This window comes from Vulpes vulpes, chromosome 4 (assembly GCF_048418805.1).
Source record: "Vulpes vulpes isolate BD-2025 chromosome 4, VulVul3, whole genome shotgun sequence".
NCBI lineage: Eukaryota > Metazoa > Chordata > Mammalia > Carnivora > Canidae > Vulpes > Vulpes vulpes.
In genome coordinates this window covers 28194654-28217233 of record NC_132783.1, presented here as the reverse complement: position 1 = coordinate 28217233, position 22580 = coordinate 28194654, and the positions used below count along the sequence as shown (strand labels likewise).

Sequence of the window (22580 nt, the reverse complement as noted above, 5' to 3'; positions counted from 1 at the left end):
TTGGTATTTTCAGATCTCCCATTCCATGTCTACAGTCACTTAACAATTTCTATGAGTTCTTTCTTTGCACCATATCCTGCTCCATTTCAAAACTTTCTATCCCCACTCTTACATTTTTCATCCCGGACCTGGATCATTGCAGCAACATCCATACTAACTTCCTTAATTCTCCATTCTTTGCCTTTAATTTATGCTCAGTTCAAGGAACATTATGAGACTTGAAATTCTATTATTCAATTCCTCTACATGAAACAGAACCTTGAATTTCAATTAGAAAACTTCTAGAGTCTCCAGACAAAATGTCGGAAGAGAAATTTGAGCCTCCAGGTATTTACCAGACATTGTGCTTAGTGCTTTTCACGTGTCCTCAGTTAATATCCTCACAACCACTGGTGAGGCTCTTCAGCTAAATATTAAAAATGCAGAAAGTGAGGCTCAGAGTGCTTATTTAATTTTCTTAAATAACACAGCCAATGAAAGCTGAGAAAGGATTTGATCCCAGATCTGTCAAGCTCCAAAGCCCATGTAACCAGCGTGGTTTGTATAATTGAAAATTGCCATGCCATCAATACTGACATTGACTGATGTCACCAAAACCTTATCATCAGAATGTTATTACTTCCCTAAAGAGTTATCTTAAACAAATTCAGAATATTAAAATCTGACTTTTTACAATTATTTTAAGTAGCTGTTTATATAATTTATGTAATTTCTTGTGTACGTGCAACCAGCACCACAAGTGTTAACTGTCCTGGTGGCTATTATAAATACCAGAGGGTATGTAGTAGTTCTAAAAAAGCACAATATCAACTATTCTCTTCATTCTGGAATATTAAATTTCAATTAAAATCGGTACTATGCAGACTTGAAGATTCCTACTCTAACTAACCCTGTGCATCTTTAGAAAGATTAAATGTGTTTTCAAGTACCTTGGGAATTTGAGCCTGTCTCTGAATTACTTTATAGCTTTATTACCTCTGGAGGACCCCAAAGGTCCACATAAAACTTGCTTCACATTCTGAGAAAGCTGGATTAAACTAAACCCTCCAATTCCTCTATTGTGTCTCCAGATAATTTTATTTTTAATTATTTTGCTACAGCATTTAAAAAATCTTCAAAAATTCATTTTTTTATATTTCTACAAACTCCTTCATGTATTGACTTGAAGAAATTCCAGCAATTAAAAAAAAGTCAGCCTAGCCAGTGCAAGGTACAAGTGTTTACATCATTCCTTTGAGTATTCTTATAAAAGTACACCCTTAGTGGTGTGTTTGCTTATGAAACACTCAACAATGATGTGACGACACTTCAAAAATTCTGAAGAGAACTTGAGAGGAAAACAGTATGCTCTGTTAAATAGAGACTTACTTGAAATACATAATTATTGGGTAAGACTAGAAGAAAATCTCTTTTCTCCCCCAGGTAATTCCTTCTTAGAGGTTACCAGTGAAAATGAAGGTTAAATTTCAGTATTGGTCCTGAATTATTAACTTAACTTTTGTTACTGGAATTTCTTAATGCATTTGGCATACTACATTTCTTGTAAGTTTTTCAAATAATCAAGCTATTGACTTGGGGTAGTATTTGAAGGGGACTATGTGATGTCAAGGAGGGTTTTTATTGATATTGTAAGTACAGTCTTATCAAAAATTTATGGTATGCCAAGAGTATTTTTAGCTCCCATTTAATATATAATATCAATTACTTTTTCCAGAAAAAAATACATACCTTTTTGTAAAACTTTTTCTAGATAAGGTTGATAGTGATAGTGTGTCTTCTTTAAGGAATATCTTCTCTTAGATAATACTTCTAAAGACATTTTTGAAGGGTAGAAGTGATGTGGAAGGATTTAGTTTACCATTTTTCCTTGTCTTTTTTGTTGTTTAAGACAGAAAGAGAATAATGTTAATAAAATGAAAGAAAATTACATAGTAATTGACCAATAATGTTTATATTATATCTGTCACTCCCTACAACTCTTTATAAATAATTTTATTACCCCTACTTGGCAAGCAAGTGAAGTGAGTCTTGAGATCTGCCAAAAGTCGTACAACTAATGAAGGGTAGCACTGAAATTGAGCCCAAGACTCCTATATCTGTGCTTTCTCCATGATACTGTGGTCTTCCTATCTCTCAGACTCTCTGGTAGACACCTACCATTCCATTATCATGGATTTGGGTATCTTTAGATATGGGAAGAATAAGATTCTTCTCACTATGCAGTTGGTAAAACACTATATATTCTTTTCCAGAGCTGAGTAAGTTCAGAGTAGTAAGGCCACACTTCTGTTTTATGACTTACTATAATGTCAGTTCTATTTCAGAAAATTTCATTATTAACACCTTTAACACTTTAATCCAAAGACTTTTGTTTGCCGTAGCAAAGAATATCACCCTCCTGGGATTTCTGGACCCATAAGAATACCACCAACCAGGGAAGCTCACTTAGACCTTAGTGTCCAGAGTTTTTATTGGAGTTTCATTTCATGGCACAATTGATTGAATCACTGGCCATATGATTGAACTCAATCTCCAGTTCTCTTCTCCTACCTGGAAGTCAGGCAAATATCACCTGCCTCAAAGCCCCCATCTCTAATTACATGGGTAGCCTTTCTGGCATTGCCAAACTGCATCGTGAGTCATCTTGTCTCAGGGGCCCAGTATCAATAACAAAGACATTCCTGTCATTCAGGAAAGTCTGAAATCTGAGGATCAGGCTTATCTTCCAGGAACCAGGGATGATGAAGACCAGCCAAATTCCTTATTATATAACACCTGCTAACAGAGGATAAATTTAAACTCTTAAACCAAAGTGTATTAAAAACATGACCATCATGGCAGAATTTTTACATATCAACCAGCAAACAGAAATTTATATGATGAATTAAATATTACCATATTTTTAAAAAAACTAGAAATAAATCTACCGGCCAAATCTATAAATATTAACCAAATTTATGTAAATGTATCAATCATATTTTAGGAGGTTATTACTTCCTTAAATTTATAGGTAGAAAATTACACGTTAGTTTAAGATTAGATCAGGGATTTAAAAACGTGCATTTATATTTAACATCTGAATATAAAATCACTTCTAAAACCACACAGATTATATCAGAGAAACACAGAATTTTAAATCTGAACATTAGTGACTACTTGCACAATTGAAAAGAAAATCAGATTCCTATACTAAGGTAATTGTTTCTTTCAGGTAATTATTTCTTTCAGGATCTTTTATTTCAAGCCATACTAGAGACACCATCATTTGCCATAAGAACATATTTTAATATTGACAATATTAGCATTCAGTTCCAAACCTTAATTCCCTAACCTAGAGATAAATCCTGACTTGCCTGGTTTTATTCTAGGTGAAGAAGGAAGTCAGCTTCTTTGGAATAGTAATTTTACAACTATTAGGCCACCTTCACTGCCATTTCTTATTTTCCCCAGTCACAGCAACTATTACAGGACTCCTCCCAGTGCTAGAGGGCCCATGGGCTCTCATAAGCCAAAATCCATGTCCCATTAGTTTCATTTTAGAAAAACAAATCATCCTTAGAAACTTTAAAATGCTCTTTAAATTTAAGATACTAGTTTCATAAATCATTTTCTTCATATACTTGTGTGCATACATCTGTGCATGCACATGCACATATGTGCATGCACACATACGTCTTTTATGTAAAAGATTCTGATTTCATTTTTTCAAACATGTTCCTATCATCTGGAAAAATATATTATTTTCTATGTGAAAAGCAATAGCTTTTAAGGAAGCCACTTTAAAAAGCAAAGCAAAACTATTTTTTTCTAGAAACAACTCCAAAACATGCCACCAAATGTAAACATACAGAAACTTTAGCATAAACCCATGTAAATTGTAAATGTCAATTCTCAGTACTATGATCTAGTTAACTAAAGAATGAATGTCTATATAATGAGGAGGTGGGACATTCTAACCAAAATGAACAGCAGAAAAACAGTTTTTCCAAATTACACCATAATGAAGTTTTAGATTTTTTTCCGCTATAGAGTATAGATGTCAGTTTGCTTGCCTATCATTGTGGGGTTTTCTAATTATATTGGTTTTTAAACTTGCTAATCTGAGAAATATAGAAACAGGCAACAAGTTTAGTCACAAACGGAAATTTAAAAGGTTCTTCTATTTATAAAGATTGAAACAGAAAAATATTGAAAGTAAAGTACCATTCCATTATGCTCAGCAAAATAAGTCAGACTGAGAAAGACAAATATAGTATGATTCCACTTATAAACAGAATCTTAAAAAAGAGAATAAACAATCAAGAAGCAGAACCAGAACTATGAACGTAGAGAACAAACTGATGGTTGCCAGAGGGTAGGGAGATGGGAGGTTGGGCAAAATGGGTGAAAGACAGTGGGAGATAGAGGCCTGCAGTTATAGAATGAGTAAGTCACAGAAATAAAAAGTAGAGCATAAAGAATAGAGTCGATGATATTGTAATAGCAATGTAATAAGGTAATGGGACAGATAGTAGCTATACTTGTGGTGAGCATAGCATAATGTATAAACATGTCAAATCACTAAGTTGTACACCTGAAATTAATGTAACATCATGTGTAAACTATATTCATTAAAAAAAGTAAAGTACCATTCTTATACTGGCAAGAATTTTAGTAAGTATTATCAAAGTTTATAATAAACAATGATTCTTCAGTGTTGAAGTTAACTGTGTTGCTCAAATACCTGAATACTAATTTTTTTATCTTTTTTTCTTTTAGTTTCTTTGGGGAATTTTTCTAAGAAATATAACATCACTTTTTGCTTAATAAAAATGTATTATATTCACATTCTCTATTTGGAAGCATTTAAAGGCACAATTTATGAAAATCTTACAATTTTTATTCTATAGTATAATCTAAATATACAAGTTCATAATAATAAATAAATGTTTTGCACTTGAATAATTTTTAATTACAGCCTCAAAAGTGTTTTCAAATATTACTTATAGAAGTATTAAATTTCCCTGTACATTACCATATGTCTGCAGGTGAACCGAGAGTTTAGCTGAGATCATTGAGAAAGTTGGCACGAGAGGGAGGTGGTCAGAATCAGTTCACACGCTTACTCACTAATATTTATTGAGTGCTTGCTATTGGCAAAATACTGGGTCTATAGCAGTGGATGAAACATAACCCAGAATGTGTGCAGTCTATTGTTTAGTGAGGAAGACAGACATTAAGAAATAATTATATTCACTTACAAATCATGCTATGTACTATGATAAAGAAACGAAGGCTATAAGAAGTCTTAATGTGGACTCAATTTTTTAAGATTATATTTATTTATTCATGAAAGACACAGAGAGACACAGGCAGAGGCACAGGCAGAGACACAGGCAGAGAGAGAAGCAGGCTCCATGCAGGGAGCCGGATATGGGACTTGATCCCGGGTCTCCAGGATCACGCCCCAAGCCAAAGGCAGACGCTCAAGCACTGAAACACCCAGGTGTCCCAGTGCAGACTCAATTTAGATCAGGACTTGTCAGTGAAGGCTTCTTTTAGATATGCCAGAATAAATTACCAAAAGAGAGGTATACCATTTCTCCAGGGGAAGAGTTGGAGTAGAAACATTCCAGGCTGAGAAAACCATATAGAAGATGATGCTAAGGTAGGAAAGTGCTTGGTGGATTTCAAGAAAAGATTAACATGACTAAAATACATTGAAGGGGGGAGGATAGTGCAAAATGAGACTGTAGAGAAAAGTAAGGGTCATAATACTACACTAAGCTTGAAACTATCATAAGAATTTTGTATTTTATCATAAGTGCAAGGGGAAACCAAGGATAGATTTTGAATAGAAAGTTATAGGATCATATTTGTGACTTTTAAGTATTACTTTGGCCTCTAGGTAGAAAATGGATTGAATGTAGCAGGAGAGGAAATAGGTAGAAGAGTTAGGAGCCTGTACTAGAAGCCCATGGAATAAAATGGTAGATTAGACCAGGGTAATGGTCTCAATAAAAAAAAAAAAAAAAAAAAAGACCAGGGTAATGGTGATGACTGAGTTGGAGAAAAGTAGATAGACTTAAGATATATACTAGAGGTAGTACTGATAGGCTATGATAATACAGCCTGGTTTTAGGACAGAATGAGGAGACAGGTGTCAAGAACAACATCTAACTTTTTCTACGTAGCCACTCATTGGCTGATGGTGAGAGTGTCATTTAATGACATGGAGGAACCCTGGAAAGAGCATATCTGGTAGGGCTGAGAGGTGGAGATGAAGAGTTCAATTGTGAGACTAATTAATCCCACTTGTGTTCTAAATATCTGACTTACATTTTATAGTAACATAGCCATATTCCTAGGTCCTTTTGGTCCATGCCCAACACTAGGAAAATCTTGATTCAGATTACAGTTCCTAGAAATAAGATGTGACTTCCAATCAGGACTAATGACAGAGAATTACCTTTTTAAACTAAAATGTCTAGTATTTTAGAACTTTGGCCCCAGATGATAAAATAATATGTGCTTACTTTCACATTAAAAGATTTGGAAGAGAAAAGTCAGTCAAGAATTAATCATTATGACTAAACCCTCTGTATCCTGATGGTCTGCCTTCCAAAACACACTACCTACGTCTCAGCACAAGCTTTTCCATGTAAGAACATTTCCAGTGTTCTTTCCGGTACAGAATGTAAACTTGGGGGCCAATTTGTGTTGTCTTTCTCTAAAGCTCTTTTAAAAGAGATTTCCCACTAACTCTCAATGATTTATAGGTAGGAGCCACATGGCACTGGTGGAGATGTTTGGACAGATCAGGAGGGAAGCAAGAGCAGGAAGAGATATTAAGACAGAAGTCACAGAACCCTCACAAGACTGAATCCCAAAAATCTACAGTGAAAGCAGAAAAGAGGGCCTTCCTCTTTTATTGAGAAAAATGTGGCCCAGTGGTTTCATAATTTCCACATTATAGTTGAGTAGTAGGACCATAGCTTATAAAAAAAAATGGAGGCAGGACAGTAATGACAACAATAAACAACATACATTGAATGTGTGTGTATTGTGCACTAAATGCTCTCCTTGTATAATATGATTTAATTTCCTCTGAACACCTTCAAGATAAGTACTCTATGACTAGCATTTTAGAGGACAGGACATGAGGCTTAGAGGTCATAAATCATTTGCCAAAGGCTACACAGGTAGAAAAGGGGAGAGTGAAATGGCCAGATATATCCGACTCCAAAAGTAGAGTTTTCCACCCCTGTGACACATAGCACCAACACACAAGTGAAAGATGAGACTAAAAAGCCTCAGTATTCCTTCAGTGTTAAAAATCGGAAATTAAAAAAATTGTGTATATACTGGTCCCCAAATATTTGGGAATATTCCTGAAATAAGGGAAGTGTCCCATCCCTTTCTTACATGGTGTTCCTGAACAGACAGCCGACCACTTAGGGGCATTTGAAACTATCTTGGGCTTTCTATCAGCATAATTTATTAGAAATTTGGAGATATTTGAATTTAATAATACACTTCCTATCATTGTGAATTTCATCCTTGCTTCTCAAGAAACTGTTAACCTGTAATTGTTAATCTTTTCCTTTAAATTTCTATGATTGAAATTCATTTTCTTTCATCTAGTTCATGATCACTACACCCCTATTGTTAAACCAATTTAGATGAGTTCTTCACTGACCTTTTCTAACACAAAGTATGCATTGGTGAATTATTTTTAGTTGAAAAAAATCTGCTTTAGTTTGGGTTTCTAAAGCCAGTAAAAGAAATGCAGTGAGATATTTCAGCTCAGTTTTTAGCGAAATTCTAAGTAATTCCAATAAACATGGCAATTTCTACAATGATGCAAATATAATGAAGACCACAAAACATGGTCACCCTTTAGAAACAGGCATGGACCACTCCACTCTAATATCACTTATTCTCTTTCTCACGGCACAAATGTGGCAGCTCCCCTTTTCAGCAATTGACTGAACTCACTCTTAAATGACAAATTGGGCATTCCAATTGAGGGAGACAGTGCATACAGTGTACAGCAAAGACTTGAAGGGAATCAGAAATTGGGGGTGGGGAGGATAAATGCTGATAGGGGATAAGGCTATGTAGACAGCTTTCAATCAATTGTTGAGGGCCTTTTATGCCATCTGTGAGTCAGACAGATCCTTAAGGAACAACAAACCACTAGCAATCCATTTTCTTCCTTTCAGGGCTTTCTTCACCTCTTGTTATTATGTAAGTTGAAAAAAAAATGTTAGCCATACAAACTAGCCAAACAAAGCTATCTTCTTTTTCCATATCTATTTGGAGCATATTTCTATAATTCAATGCATTTAGCAGCCTGATACTATGGTTCTTTGTATGTGAAATTGTTCTTTGGCATGAAGAAAAACCATGACTAATTCAAAGGAACCCTATTTGGGTGGAACTTTTGAAGACTATAAAGCAATTAAAAATGCAGATAAAAACACTATTTTGGGGGAGAAAAATAGCTTCAGCAGCTTCTACTGCTGAAGCCATGGGTATGCTTTTTATAAAAGACGTTTTTCATCTTTTATGCCTGTGCAATTTCCTTCTATGCCAAAAGATTCCTCTATGTATCAGAATTAATGAACCAACTCAAATGAAGAAGAACAATGACAATTATACAAGGTTTCCCCAAGCCCCCTCAAATATATCCAGATGTCACATAAATTTATTTTTGGAATTTTCTGACCTGGTCAGAACCAACTGAATAGAAGATAGTACTGTGTGTTATATGCACATATGTATTATATGTGTGATTTTAAAACTTTTTTTAAACTGGACTCATATGCAAAATCTTGACATCGAATCAACCAAATTTTCAGATTATTTGGCTCTTTCAGTACTTCTATTTGTACAATAACCAGGACTCCAACTTCAAAGAAAATTGCTCTATAAGATTTAACACAGTTTCTCATTGCAGTTGTGTGTTTCCTCCAAGGCAGGGAACATAGTCTATTACTAGCACATACTGAGGGACCAGCAGAAATGTGGCAAATTTGGTAGAATCTGGGCAACAGGCAAATAAAATCTGTTAGCAGGTCTAATGAACTTGGAATATGTTCTATCCCTCTAATAAATGTTGGTCTTGTTTTTGTGGGGAGTGCTGAGTATTATTTGTTGCAAGTGCTTGTCGTTTAATTTATTGAAATTGTGAGAACAGAAAAACAGGTGGCTATGACAAAATGCACTAAACTCAGACTCTCTCAAGTTATCCGTTATAATCATTAGTCCTGTTCCACCTCCTCTTAAATACAAATGTACTAATATGAAGACCAGTAAAATAGTTACCAGAATAGGTGTTCATGACACCTAGAGGTCTTAACATTTGTCACCTTAATTTCACAATACAATTAAGTAATGATGGATTCAAACAAATGCATCGATAGTACACTTCAAAATCCTGAGGTAAAAATGGGATCAAGATAAATCTTCCCACATTCTTAGTAACATTTGTTTTGGTCTTAGGAACATGGCATTCCTACCGACATGGGCTACGCGGTGGCCCCTCACCATTCGGGCGTCTACCCTGTACATGTTCAGCTTTACGAGGCCTGGAAGAAGGTTTGGAATATTAGAATCACCAGCACTGAAGAATATCCACATCTGAAACCAGCTAGATATCGGAGGGGCTTCATCCACAAAAACATCATGGTGAGCTTCCTCCGGTATGCATAGGGTACAACTAATTTTTCTAGATTTACTTTCTTCATTTGAAGAAAGAACAAAAGAGAAAAGCAAAATGTCAAACACTTAACTGTAGGAAAAGCTTCATGCTGCAGAAGTATATTTCTCGTATCTAAGCAAAGGATGTTTTAATTAAAGTCACTTCATGATTCTTCAAACATAAAATGTTTTGTTTTGTTTTTTACTGACACTGTTACTATTAACCAGGAACTGGTGTTAAAATACTAAGGACACAATGTATCTGACGTGCAGATAATTTATAGAAGCCATCATTTCTTCAAAAAGTTATATAGTATATAAAACTAAAACCAATTCTATGTTAACCTTGCTGCTCTTTTACAAGTCAGACTGTTCTCCTTACCATGTCAGACCAAGCAAACAAGCAATTCAGCTACTTACAACAAGAAGCTATATATATGGAGTTCTGCATAATCACTAACAGATCATAATATAGAGTACAAATGTTAACAGACGATGTTAATTAACTCATTTACATCCACTGTCAAATTCTTTCCAAAGCTTCCTTATTGTTTTTTTTTATACCTATGACAAATGCATACTGTCAAGATATGATATTGCCTAATACTTTGTGAGGCCTCCCAGAGGAATGAAATCTTACTTTCTTTCCAAACTAGAAAATCCAGAGAGCACTAATGAAGTTAGGAATGGGCTTCCTAATTTAGACTCATCCTGGGAAGGACTACCACACAGGAGGAAACTATATGGTGAGGCACTGTAACTCTGTCAAACTATGTTTGACCAGATGTCTACTCTCTAGAATTAGGTGTGACTGGCTTCTTTTCAGACAGTATTCCAATTCTGTAAAAATTACAGAATGGATAATGACATTTACCTTGGATCAACTCCCATCTTGACTTTTTCCTCAATAAAAGCTGTTGTAAATGGTAGATAGGGACATAATGGCTCTATTTTATCCCACTCTGCCCTTCTTCTTTACTGAAAATAAACTCGCTATGCCTCAAGCTGCCAGCCTTTTGACTAGAGAGATTTCAGGAGACCTGGGTTATAATAAGAGTATTCAGTACTTTCCTGCCATTTTAAAATCATATGCAGTCTTAGTAGAATAGTGAACTTAAGTCTCTAAGGACTTTATTAAATGTTGTCCTCTTTTGTTTCTGTTTCCGTCTGTACTTCCAAAAAAATTTGCTTGGATATGTCCTATGAAATATGTTCATTTTTTGTTTCTCCTTAAAACATAGTTTACCTATATTATAAATGCATGAATCTTACAAATAATAAAGGCTTTAACAGATTTCCTGCTTTGATGGAACTGTCCCAATGGCTCCAGTTCTATAGCAATCCATGGAAAACCTCTGTATTTGCTTTGTGGGATCTTGAATGAGAATTTCCAAGTGGGAAATGTGCACCAGATAACTGATTGTGCAGCAAAAGAGCGAGAACATGGCTTGGAGTGATCCAAATAGAGATGCAAGTTAAGACCACAAGAGCCAATATGCCCCCCTAGGAAGTGACTGAAAAGAAAAACTCACACCCACATTTTGTTTCATGAGATGAGGGAAACTTTTTTTAATATTCACAAATCAAATTCCAAGTGAAACTCATTATCTTCCCTTCAAGCCAGCTATTATTGATCCTACTATTCCTAATTCAGTTCTGCAGTTCAAACATCATGCTGGCCCCTGCCCTCCAACCTCCAGTCTCTACATTCCATGAATAATTCCTTTACAGTAAATTGTTATTTCCCTTAGTTTTCCACAGCCTATTCACTGCCTTGATTTCATGTGTAAACTGTGCTGCTGGTTCCTACTTTGTCTGTTTATAGCTTCTATCTGCCCCCCTACACTACAGCCTATCCCACAGATAGTGCCAATCTTTTATTCTTTTTAAAACATTGCCTTCATTTTGGCCTTCCTAACCTTGATACTTCCAATTATCTCCACATCCCTTAACTTCCTCTTCAGGTTCTTGAAAACAATTTAGACTACATCTACCTTTCTATCTTCTATTTTCCTAATTCAGATTTACTACAGCCAAAAAGTTCTAAAACAGTATTGCTGTGTCCATGTCTTTGTCATTTTTTCTACCTAAGACTTTGTAACCACTCTCTACCCATTCTTATTCCTTTTATTCCTCAATACCAAGTCCATATCTTATAATTTAATGTAAAAGCTCCTTGGTGTATGACAGCTGAGCAGCTAACTCAGGCCTACTGTCCTGTGATTTCTCATAACAGATCATCTTATAACTCCACTAAGAATACAAAACCCTGCTACAGTTCAAGGTGTTTGTGCCCTAACCAGAGTCTCAGGGTTTCCAGTCCTAGTGTATTATCTCCTGGACAAATCTGATCTTCATTCAGTAAGAAATTAAGGAAAAACCAGGATTCTCTACCCTAACCCCTGGTTGCTAAATGTGACTCTGGAGAAAGCCAGAGACCTCTAACCAATTAGACTACAGATCCTGATTATCTACTTTCTGTTTCTAATGGAGAGGCCCATTGATAAAGATTCCCATTAATCCTGCTGCCAGCCTCATAGGTGGCCTTTACTGGGAGCTCCTAGAAGCATTTGTTGACAGCTGCTCCAGGTTTAGGTCTTAGATACAGAATATTGGCTTCAGGTCCCATTGGTCAAGATTCTTTTTGATTATGGCTTTCTTACCCATCTCCCAATTATTGTCAGCAAGGTTTCCATAGTTTCCTCAATGTCTCAAAGTTTGAATTTTTCTAAAGATTTTATTTATTTTTTTCATGAGACACACACACACAGAGAGAGAAAGAGAGCGAGGCAGAGACACAGGCAGAGGGAGAAGCAGGCTCCATGCAGGGAGCGCGACGTGGGACTCGATCCCAGGTCTCCAGGATCACACCCTGGGCTGAAGGCGGTGCTAAACCACTGAGCCACCCAGGCTGCCCTCAAAATTTGAATTTGATAGTGTTACACTCCCAGAAGCAGTGCTGGAGGGCAGTCCATAGCAAAATATCTTTAAAAACACAAGAAACAAAAACACCTCTCTCATTCCCTCTCTAACACAAGAGACCTGTTTTAAGGAACAGGTTCAGTGTCCTGTAGCATTGAGCTTGAAATCATAAGCAAGACAATGGACTATGACCCTATCATACTCTATCTCCTTAGGCTCCTATGGTGGTCTGTTGATCATCCTAAGGCTTATGGTAGCCCTACCTCTCAGTAAGTGTGATCCTTCCCAGAGTTGCAAAGTAAAGCTCTTGCACTTCCTCTTTTCTGTGTTCAAACTCAAATAATTTGAGAAATAGACAAAACTCAATTTTCTTTTACCTTCTCCTTCCATTTTGCATGGAATTAGCAAGGCAATCAAGTCCCAAAGACAGCTCTTTTGTTTCAGTTTTTCAAGCAAGATATTCAAACTGAATCTTAAAAGTGATTCAGAATCATGCATTTTTTCTTTAAAAGATTTTATTTATTCATGAGAGACACACACAGAGAGAGGCAGAAACATAGGTAGAGGGAGAAGCAGGCTTCCCACAAGGACCCAATGTGGGACTCGATCTCAGATCCCAGGATCACGCCCTAAGCCGGAGGCATACGCTCAACCGCTGAGCCACTCAGGGACCCCAGAATCATGCACTTTTATTTTATTTTATTTTATTTTATTTTTTTATTTATTTATGATAGTCACACACACACACACAGAGAGAGAGAGAGAGAGAGAGAGAGAGAGAGGCAGAGACACAGGCAGAGGGAGAAGCAGGCTCCATGCACTGGGAGCCCGATGTGGGATTTGATCCCGGGTCTCCAGGATCGTGCCCTGGGCCAAAGGCAGGCCAACCCAGGGATCCCGAATCATGCACTTTTAAAATGTGAAACTAACCTAGCATTTAATCATGTGCGGGCATTTCATTATTTAGCTTTAAAGTGTTTCTCCTTATTCCAATATACCTTAAGTTCTTCAAGAGTAGAAAGAACATATCTTTGTGTTCCCCCACACAGACTAACATAGACTTGAGAATATGTATTTGTTTTAAAAAAATGAATAAATCTGTATAAAGCTTTGATTTCCAGGAAAAAGATACTTTCATGATTTGTTAGGGAATATATTTAATTCAGTTAGACTATCTTTGCACTTGGTTCTTATTTGCCATTGATTTTGTGCATAACATTAAAAGAATGTGTAATATATTTAAACATAAACGTCACCAGAGCTAATACTCTGCAATAAATTGAAGTTCTTTTAACTATTTCATCAAGACAGAATAGCTCCCAAGGATAACTGATCAATTTACAAAAATTAATAAGACCTATAAAGTTTTAATTTATACAGCAATGAATGATATACTGATTAAGCTAAGGATTGTGTTTTCTAAGAAAACTTTCAAGGACTAGATTGAAATTTATTATAAGACAAAAACTAAAGAAAAAGAACTAGTATATTTGTAGAGGGTTGCAAAGCATGAAAAGTCCTACATAGGTAATATTTTGAAAGCACTTACTGAGCCAAATGTGCTTTAAGAATAAAGACAGAAAAATGAAGATCAATTTATTGAAGACAATAAGCAGAAGATTTGTCTGCTTATTCTGTAAACTTGTAGCTTTCCAAAGTATATTCATTAATTTTCTACTCTTCAGGTATATAGTAACAACACAGGTCATTGTGAAGTCATTATGTAAGATTTAGCTAAATATTGTACCATCCTGCACAGCTTCAATTCACACTTTCTTTTATAATTGCACTGTTATTTTACCAGAAAAGCGGTAAGAATTTGAAAAAAATTCTTATCACAAATGTATATAATTGAAGCAAATAATGATTTTCTTATACAAAAGATGAAAATAAGGTTTTTTCCTAAGTGATGTTTTATCATTTTGTGACCATTTATAAAAATTAATAATCAAAAGCATAATCTTTTTTACTTTCAGAACTAGCAGGCTTGAGACTTAAAATTTAAGGCAGTAGTCCTTTCAGATTAGAGAATACACTATGATTTGTATCTCAAATATTTGTTCTAATTTAAAATGTCATTTCTTAATCATGTTAATAATTGACTTTCTTTTCTAGTGCATGTGTAGATTTTGGCAGAAAGTATCATCCTTAAAATTTTTGCCTACTAAATCACAGGGTAGACAATTCCAATATTTTTAAAGTCTCATTTTCACTTCTTTCTTGTTTCTTAAGATGCTGGAATATACTAGGCTTCATAGCAGCAGTACTGACTTGGAGATTTAAAATAGATAAGTGGCAAAAATAATTCAAAGTCTTATCTTAGTTTTAAAATATTTCTTCATATTTCTTCAGTATTCCTTCTGTACTGATGTCATTCTTGCTTTCCCAGAGTGTGAAGGATTTTCTGATTTTTAGTTAAGAGTTGAATAATGACACTAGCTTATGCATCAACTTCCATGGGAAAAAAAACTAAGTTTCAACAAATTAATTGGTTGAAGGAACTTTTCCTTATTTGTTTATTCTTCCTTCAGGTTCTTCCAAGACAAACCTGTGGGCTTTTCACCCATACAATTTTCTACAAAGAATATCCAGGAGGCCCTAAAGAGCTGGACAAGAGTATCCAAGGAGGTGAACTTTTCTTCACTGTGGTTCTCAATCCAGTGAGTACTTTGAGTTATTCTCAAAAAAAAAAAAAAAAATGATGATGATTCTCCCAAAAAAAATGACAGGGTAGCTGAAAACTGCTCTGACAAAAAAGCCAGAGTTTGGGTAGTTTCAGCCAAATAAAAATGAAGGTCTAGCTCCAAAACAGAAAACAATTCAACAGAACCACATCTAGAGATGGTGGTAAACTCATTCTACAAGTAGCAGTGACATGAGTAATTTATAGAAAGCCAAGAAAGTGCTCCAGAACTTCATTTGCATTGAAAAGTATTCAGAATTCAGAGATTCTTGCTTTTATGGAAATCAATATGTTTTAAGTTTTTATTTCAATTCAGTTAACATACAGCATAATATTAGTTTCAGGTGAACAATATAGTGATTCCCTCTTCTATATCCATTCATCAGCTGGTGGCATTTGGGCTCTTTCCATAATTTGACTATTGTAGATAATGCTGCTATAAACACTGGGGTGCATGTATCCCTTTGAATTAGTATTTTTGTATTCTTTGGGTAAATCCCTAGTAGTACAATTGCTGGATCATAGGGTAGTTCAATTTTTTAAATTTTATTTATTTATTGGAGAGAGAGAGAGGGAGAAAGAGAGAGTGTGCCCGGTTTAGGGGGAGGGTCAGAGGGACAAGTAGACTCCCCACTAAGCAGGGAGCCCGATGTGGGGCTCAATCCCCGGGATCATGTCTGAGCTGAAGGCAGACGCTTAATCAACAGAGCCACCCAGGCACCCCAGGATAGTCTTATCTTTGACTTTTTAAGGAACCTCCATACTGTTTTCCAGAGTGGCTTCACCAGTTTGCATCCCATCAACAGTACAAGACATTTCCCTTTTCTCCACATCCTCCCCCAACACTTGTTGTTTCTTGTTTTGTTGACTGTAGCCATTCTGACAGGTGTGAGGTGATATCTCATTGTAGTTTTGTTTTGTATTTCCCTGATTACTGATGAGCATTTTTTCATGTGTCTGTAAGCCATCTGTATGCCTTCTTTATATAAAGAACTTATAAAACACCCGAAAATTGAATCTAATTAAAAATGGGCAGAAGACATAAATATTTTTCCAGAGAACAAGATTTTTCGCCTGTAAAATTCCTATTCCTACTGTGGACCAGTTTTCTCATCTAGGTGACCATTAACACTATTACTCTATTCTTCCCTTTCCTTTAAAGTAAAGATATAAGCAAAATGGAAGAGGAATTAGACAAGCAAATATGGTCATTTTGGATACAGCTTTGTGAGATTTTGTCTTGCTAGGTCTCAGGCTGGGCAGAGCAGCCTGTTTAATTGGCTTCTACTCTTCTTCCTTCATTTCTTGTGTGCCAGCTCCACAATGAACCATTTGCACATATATCTGCCTGAGGCAAGTATTATAAAGTTGTGTAGAGAAAGAGGAGCTAATTGAAGTAAGATGTTTAAAGAAAAGAAGAGATTTTATTTCCTTCTGAAAATCACTAACATAAAAAAATAAAATTAGGTTTATTTATCAGATGTATGGGTTTGCCCCTGGCATTAGCAATATTCAAGATGAAAAAGTGTAATTTTCCAAATATGAAAAAAAGTCTATCAGCATAACAGTTGAAGAAGATAGAAATAAAGAATAAAATTTGAAAAGCCCCACTCTGGATCCTAATTTTACAGGCTTACAAATAAAATTACAGGTATTTTTCATCATCTTCTTGTATTTAATGACTATATTTCTCAGCTTCTAGAAAATGAGTTTGGAAGTAAGGATAATTCATCTTTGGGCAAAATCAGCACGTGTATACAAAAATCAAGATGGTTTCAGGTAGGATAGCATTTTGCCTTTTGAAAAGTTTATCAATCTTCATACCCCCAAAATGTAAATAATTCTTATCTATAAATCAGAAATAATCTGATTTTTCTAACATATCTATTCTTTACAAATGGAAGCATCTTTGGAATCATCTATTATGACTTTCTTCTTCTCTCTCTCTCTTCTTGGAATCATCTATTAGGACTTTCTTCTTCTCTCTCTTCTTTTTTCTTTTTTTGGTCAATTCAGCCAGTAATACACAGGTAAAAGAGTTAAACCAATACTTGATTATGAACTTAAGAGTAAGTTAAAATATTCTTAATATGTTAACATTTTCATCTATAATTTTCAGTCCCTTTAATCTGTGAAGTATACAATTCTGATCTTTTATATTTCCTTTCATCAGAAAGCAATAGGACTATGAACAGATAATCATCGATTTGATTTTTTTTTTTTTAAGAGAGAGGGAGTGCGAGCCAGGGAGGGGGTGGCCAAAGGCAGAGACAGAGAGAGTGAGAGAGAGAGAGAATCCACGCCCAGTACAGAGCCTGACGCAAGGCTTGATTTCACGATCCTGACATCCTGACCTGAGCCAAAATCAAGAATCAATTGCTTAACCAACTAAGCTACCCAGGTGCCCCCTATTTGATTCTTTTAACCAATAGTTGCTTTGGTGCCTAAGAAATTCCAAGTGGTATTATAATTTCAGAACATTCTAGATGAAATAAGTTTCATTTAACATAGAAGAAATTCAATATTAGATCAATCATGTACAATAGATTTATATGAAGTATTTTTCACTATTTCAAAACCAAATCATTTTCCTAAATAAAAATCTTGTAGTAAAGCTTGTATAATCTTGGGATACTAATTTGAGCTAAATTAGCTGAGCAAATGCTTTAAATATTTAGCAAATCTTGCTATTTTTCAGGCCTTTATCAAAAATATTTGGCAATTTTGTTTGTCTTGAGAAGATCCACAGGATCCATAGAGGGGAGAAAAAAACTTTTCCGGAAAGCTTGTGCTTTCCTGATTCAGAAAACTTTGAGTAGACAATTACTTTCAGATAAATGCTGGAATTCAAAATTGATAGATCCTTGTCAGATACCATAAGATAAGGAAGGAATCCAAATTAATTTCATCTGGCAGGCCAACTTCAATTTTTGGAAGCAACTATAGTGCCCTGGAGATTTCTGGTTGAGAAGCTCACTTCAAGATTCAGCCCAAGTCTCACCCAAGGGAAGACTGCTATCATGAGTTAGTGATGCTTGCCTTACAGAACAGACTAAGGAGGAGTGACCTGTTTCCCATGAATTCTCCATCCCAAAATTACATGTTTGGGTAAAGCTAATGTTAAAATTAAGAGAGGCCCAGGTGCAGTGAGGCATGCTACTAATTTGGCAGATGGCACTCTTTTTTAGGTCAGAATGAGAATGAGAAAACCTTGATGGAATCAAAGTAGATATTAGCTGCAGGAGAGATGTGAAATTTAATTATAGTGGGCTTGAACGATAGCCATTATAAGCTTAAGTATATCTGAGTCCTTGATTAGAAGTGTCATTTTCTGAGAATGCTGAATGAGTTTGTTGTTTCCTACAAAAAGGCATATGTGTATTAGAAACATAAGTATGTTTCTTAAATATATCCAAATACACTTGAGTTGAAAATGAAAATATAAACAGGACTTATTAATATATTTGAAAAGTTTTCTGCCCATATGTCAACATAATATTATGGTGCTACAATAAGTTTTACCAGTATTGGGATGAGGTAGCCGCAACAGAGTATATCTCAGAGTTAAACTAGAATATATCACAGCAAAGATAACTAGAATAATACTCTGAAATATTCCGCTGTTACCAAAGTATTTTTTATTGTTACAGAAAAAAGTACCAACCAAATTAATTTAATACAAATAAAAACAATATTAGCCCTGTCTAGGAGAGAGAAAACCTCATTTTCCAAATGATATTTCCAACATCACACACCTAGACCCCTCTGAGGTGGGTTGGATACAGAGATTTTGGTTAATATATTGATTTGAAGTTTAGGTATAGTTGGGAGTTGGGCCCATCAGGCTATCTAATCCTAGGAGCACTAAGATATTAAGAATTCTTTTCTTTTCTTTTTTGCATGTTTGTTTCTAAACTCACCCAGGGACTTGATTATAGTTCACTTTCCTATAGGAAAAGATTATGTTGGCCATATGAAATTGTACTCACTAGAACAGTAATTTGCAGTATTTGCAGATCTATAATTTTATAGATCTTTCAATTGATAAATACTTCCCATATATCCTGCCTACCAGGAGAAGACCCCCTCTAATTGTACATATTCTAATATTTCAATTCTTCTATAATTTACGACTTCCTATTTTAAACTATTAAATGACATTCTGTTCTTGTTCATTGATTTCATGGTTTTTGTTCATTTCATTCTACCACTAAGAAATGAGAGTTCTCTGTCAGTACACTGAATCAGGTTTTGGAGCCCATCAGGCTAAGTAATAGATCCTGAAGTGTTTATTGATTGATTCAGGAGAGTAATGAGTTACTTTATGGATATACCAGAGGAGAGAGCCACTGACATCATCCCAAGTCACTATTATCTGTAAACACACAAGCACAAAACTTCTACACAAACATGTATTATACCCAGACACAAATATTCCCAATCAATTCACAGTGCTAACTAAAAGTGCCTTTATATATCCTTTAAAAGAGTCTACTTACTTTGCATACCTATAAGATACTATGTGGAAAGATATTAACTGAAACTTGTGAAGATGACAAAAAAATACTCATTTATAATGACTACACTGCCCTCAACAAATAGAACCCTATAAATCTATGACATATATATTTATACGAAAGGAACTAGCAAGAGTATACTGTCAATTTTAACCTGAATTTCCAGTTCCACTTATCTTAAGAAGATGCAAATATACTTAACTATTGTGACAAATGGTTTAGTTCTGGATTAAACATGATTGTTCTTGTGGGAGCCATATTATCTTGTATGGCTCTGAAAAAAAGATGTCACCTTCCTGCTCCAGTGTTATTTGTAATTACACATTGTTCTGAGTCTTTACTTATGCTCTTATTCAATAAACAGATGCTAGGTATTGAATCATTAACAATTGGTATCTGTGGGATGTTTGGTCTTCCTTAAATATGCTTGATAATAAAGTCAGTGCTTTCTTCACTTATTAATCCAGAGGAGTCATGAGATTCATGCTCTAACCACACTTGTTTGAAATTCAAGTGGACCAAAACCATGACGGCATAGCAAAATTATACTTCCTTCATCAAACTGTTAAACTTTTTGTCTCTATGTTTCTCAATTTGACAAAGCATCCATCCACTAGACTCTCTGTACCCTCCTTCCCAAATCCTTAAAAGCTGAATCTACATTGTGTTTCTCTAATTAAAGAAAAATCATAAACATGGATGTGAAAAGAATGAGTATCTGAAACTGGGAATAACACATGAGTGGATTACAGTGAAAATAAAACAAAATTCACACAAGACAGCTGTATATACAGAAATTAACACATATTGAAAAATGTTTTTTAAAAAGATTTTATTTATTCATGAGAGACAGAGAGAGAGAGAGGCAGAGACATAGGCATAGGGAGAAGTGGGCTCCTTACAGGGAACCCAATGTGGGACTCAATCCCAGGACCCAGGATTATTACCTGAGCCAAAGGCAGACATTCAACCACTGAACCACCCAGGTCCCCTGAAAAAATATTTTTTAAAACTACAATTTACGTGAGTAGGAGTTATGTGTAGTTATCTATAAAATTCATGTAAGAGGAAACAATTTTTTTTCCTATGGGGAATTTTGTTTCTTTCCTTTCTTATTTACTAATCCTGCAAAAAAAATTGTAATAGTAACAGAAAACCCTTCATTTAAAAATAAATAAATGATAATAACAACTTTGGATAGTAGAAAAATTATTCCTGAACATGCCTAATAATGAGTATTACCTGAGACACTTGATTTAAAAAAATCTGGACTTTAATGCATCAGAATCTCCAGGGAACTGTTTGGGGGACCAGAATATTTATCATGAGCTTTAATTGATTCTTATTATCAGGCATATTTGAGAAATACTACAAAGGAAGAAAATGGAGAAATAACGTTGGTAATCAAAGATCACCAAAAATTGCTGTTGAAATCATGGACCTATGATCAAGGTATCAGAATTGAAAACTCAAATCTGCAGTAACATATAAAAAGCAATGAGAATAAATATTTTTCTTAGGGACCAGAGAACTCTAACTTGAACAGCAGTCTAAAATAGAGGCAACCACTGTTTATCTTTTAAAGCTTAGCTTAGAGATAAACTTCCTCAAGAAACCTGCCTCTACTCCGGTTTAGAGGTCCTGCCTTGTGTTCCCATAATATCCTCTGCAGATTCTCGAAGTACTTCCTACCATACACAGTGACTGTAGTTTGCTATTAGTCTGTTTGCTTCTTGTGGTAGAGAATGTGTCTTTCATCTCCAAAACCATCCCAATGCTTAAACATGATGCCTTGTACCTAATTTTTATTTAACATATATTGAGAAAGAGAAACTGACTTTTTTTTAAGATTTTATTTATTTATTCATGAGAGACACAGAGAGAGAGAGAGAGAGACAGAGACAGAGACAGAGACATAGGCAGAGGGAAAAGCAGGCTCCATGCAGGGAGCCCGATGTGGGACTCAATCCCGGAACTGTGGGATCACGCCCTGAGCTGAAGGCAGATGCTCAACCGCTGAGCCACCTAGGCATCCCGAAACTGACTTTTCTAATGACCTGAATCTAGGAAAAAAAAAAAAAGACAATGAATCTAAAAGGAAAGGAAATCTGGATTCTAGTAAAATAGTTCTTAAAAGTGTAAGTAGAACCTATTTCATGAGTTTGCTGGGGATGAATTACGCACTTTTATGTACTGTGCTTCACCGTTTTAATTGTCTCTTCTCTCAAGAGATGTGGTTTTGTTTAGTTCCTTTGGTTGTAAGGATGAGAGACTCACTCAGGTTACCTCCAGTAATGGGTGTGTTGTCTGCAGAAAGCTGAACAATCAGGGACCATGGGACCTGAAGGATTCTTCTGAGTCTAAGGCAATTCTAAGGTCCATGAAAATTAGAATTATGATCATGATTTTGCCTTGGTGCTTTAATATGAACACACAAATGCTGCTTCTTTGTCTGAATGTCTCGTTCTTCTCCTACAGACTATATATTCCTTTTCTGCTTCAAAAGTGCTGCTTGCTTATGGTTCCCACTAAAAAAAAAATACTTCATAAATGAATGAACTTAATTGACAAAAAAGGAGGTATGGGGTACGGCTAAAGCAAATTATGCTTCCCCACAGCAGAATACATTCAGCTGTTAAAAACATAATTTACGTTATATTATTTATGATCTATCAGGAATAGAATTAATATTTACTCAGTTCCAGTTGTTCTCTATCTGTAAGTCTCATATGTCACCTAACACCTACCTCACCATATGATTATTTGAGTTTACA

At 35.3% G+C, this 22580-nt stretch overlaps 1 protein-coding gene and 1 long non-coding RNA gene across 6 annotated transcripts in view; one reads left to right on the top strand and one right to left on the bottom strand.

Annotated features, from left to right (window-relative positions):
- LOC140598567 (uncharacterized) overlaps positions 1-22580 on the bottom strand; it is a 308814-nt gene that overhangs the window by 197052 nt on the left and 89182 nt on the right. The gene's annotated exons all lie outside the window — the stretch shown is intronic.
- The window catches only part of LOC112930966 (bifunctional heparan sulfate N-deacetylase/N-sulfotransferase 3), a 174133-nt gene that overhangs the window by 69526 nt on the left and 82027 nt on the right, over positions 1-22580 (top strand). For 2 of the 3 annotated variants that reach the window (XM_072755357.1, XM_026013440.2), the window contains 2 exons: positions 9487-9672; positions 15138-15266. In XM_072755357.1, coding sequence (XP_072611458.1) covers positions 9487-9672; positions 15138-15266 — 315 coding nt within the window. The remainder of the gene's footprint in view (positions 1-9486; positions 9673-15137; positions 15267-22580) is intronic. The other variant, XM_072755358.1, reaches the window with a different exon arrangement.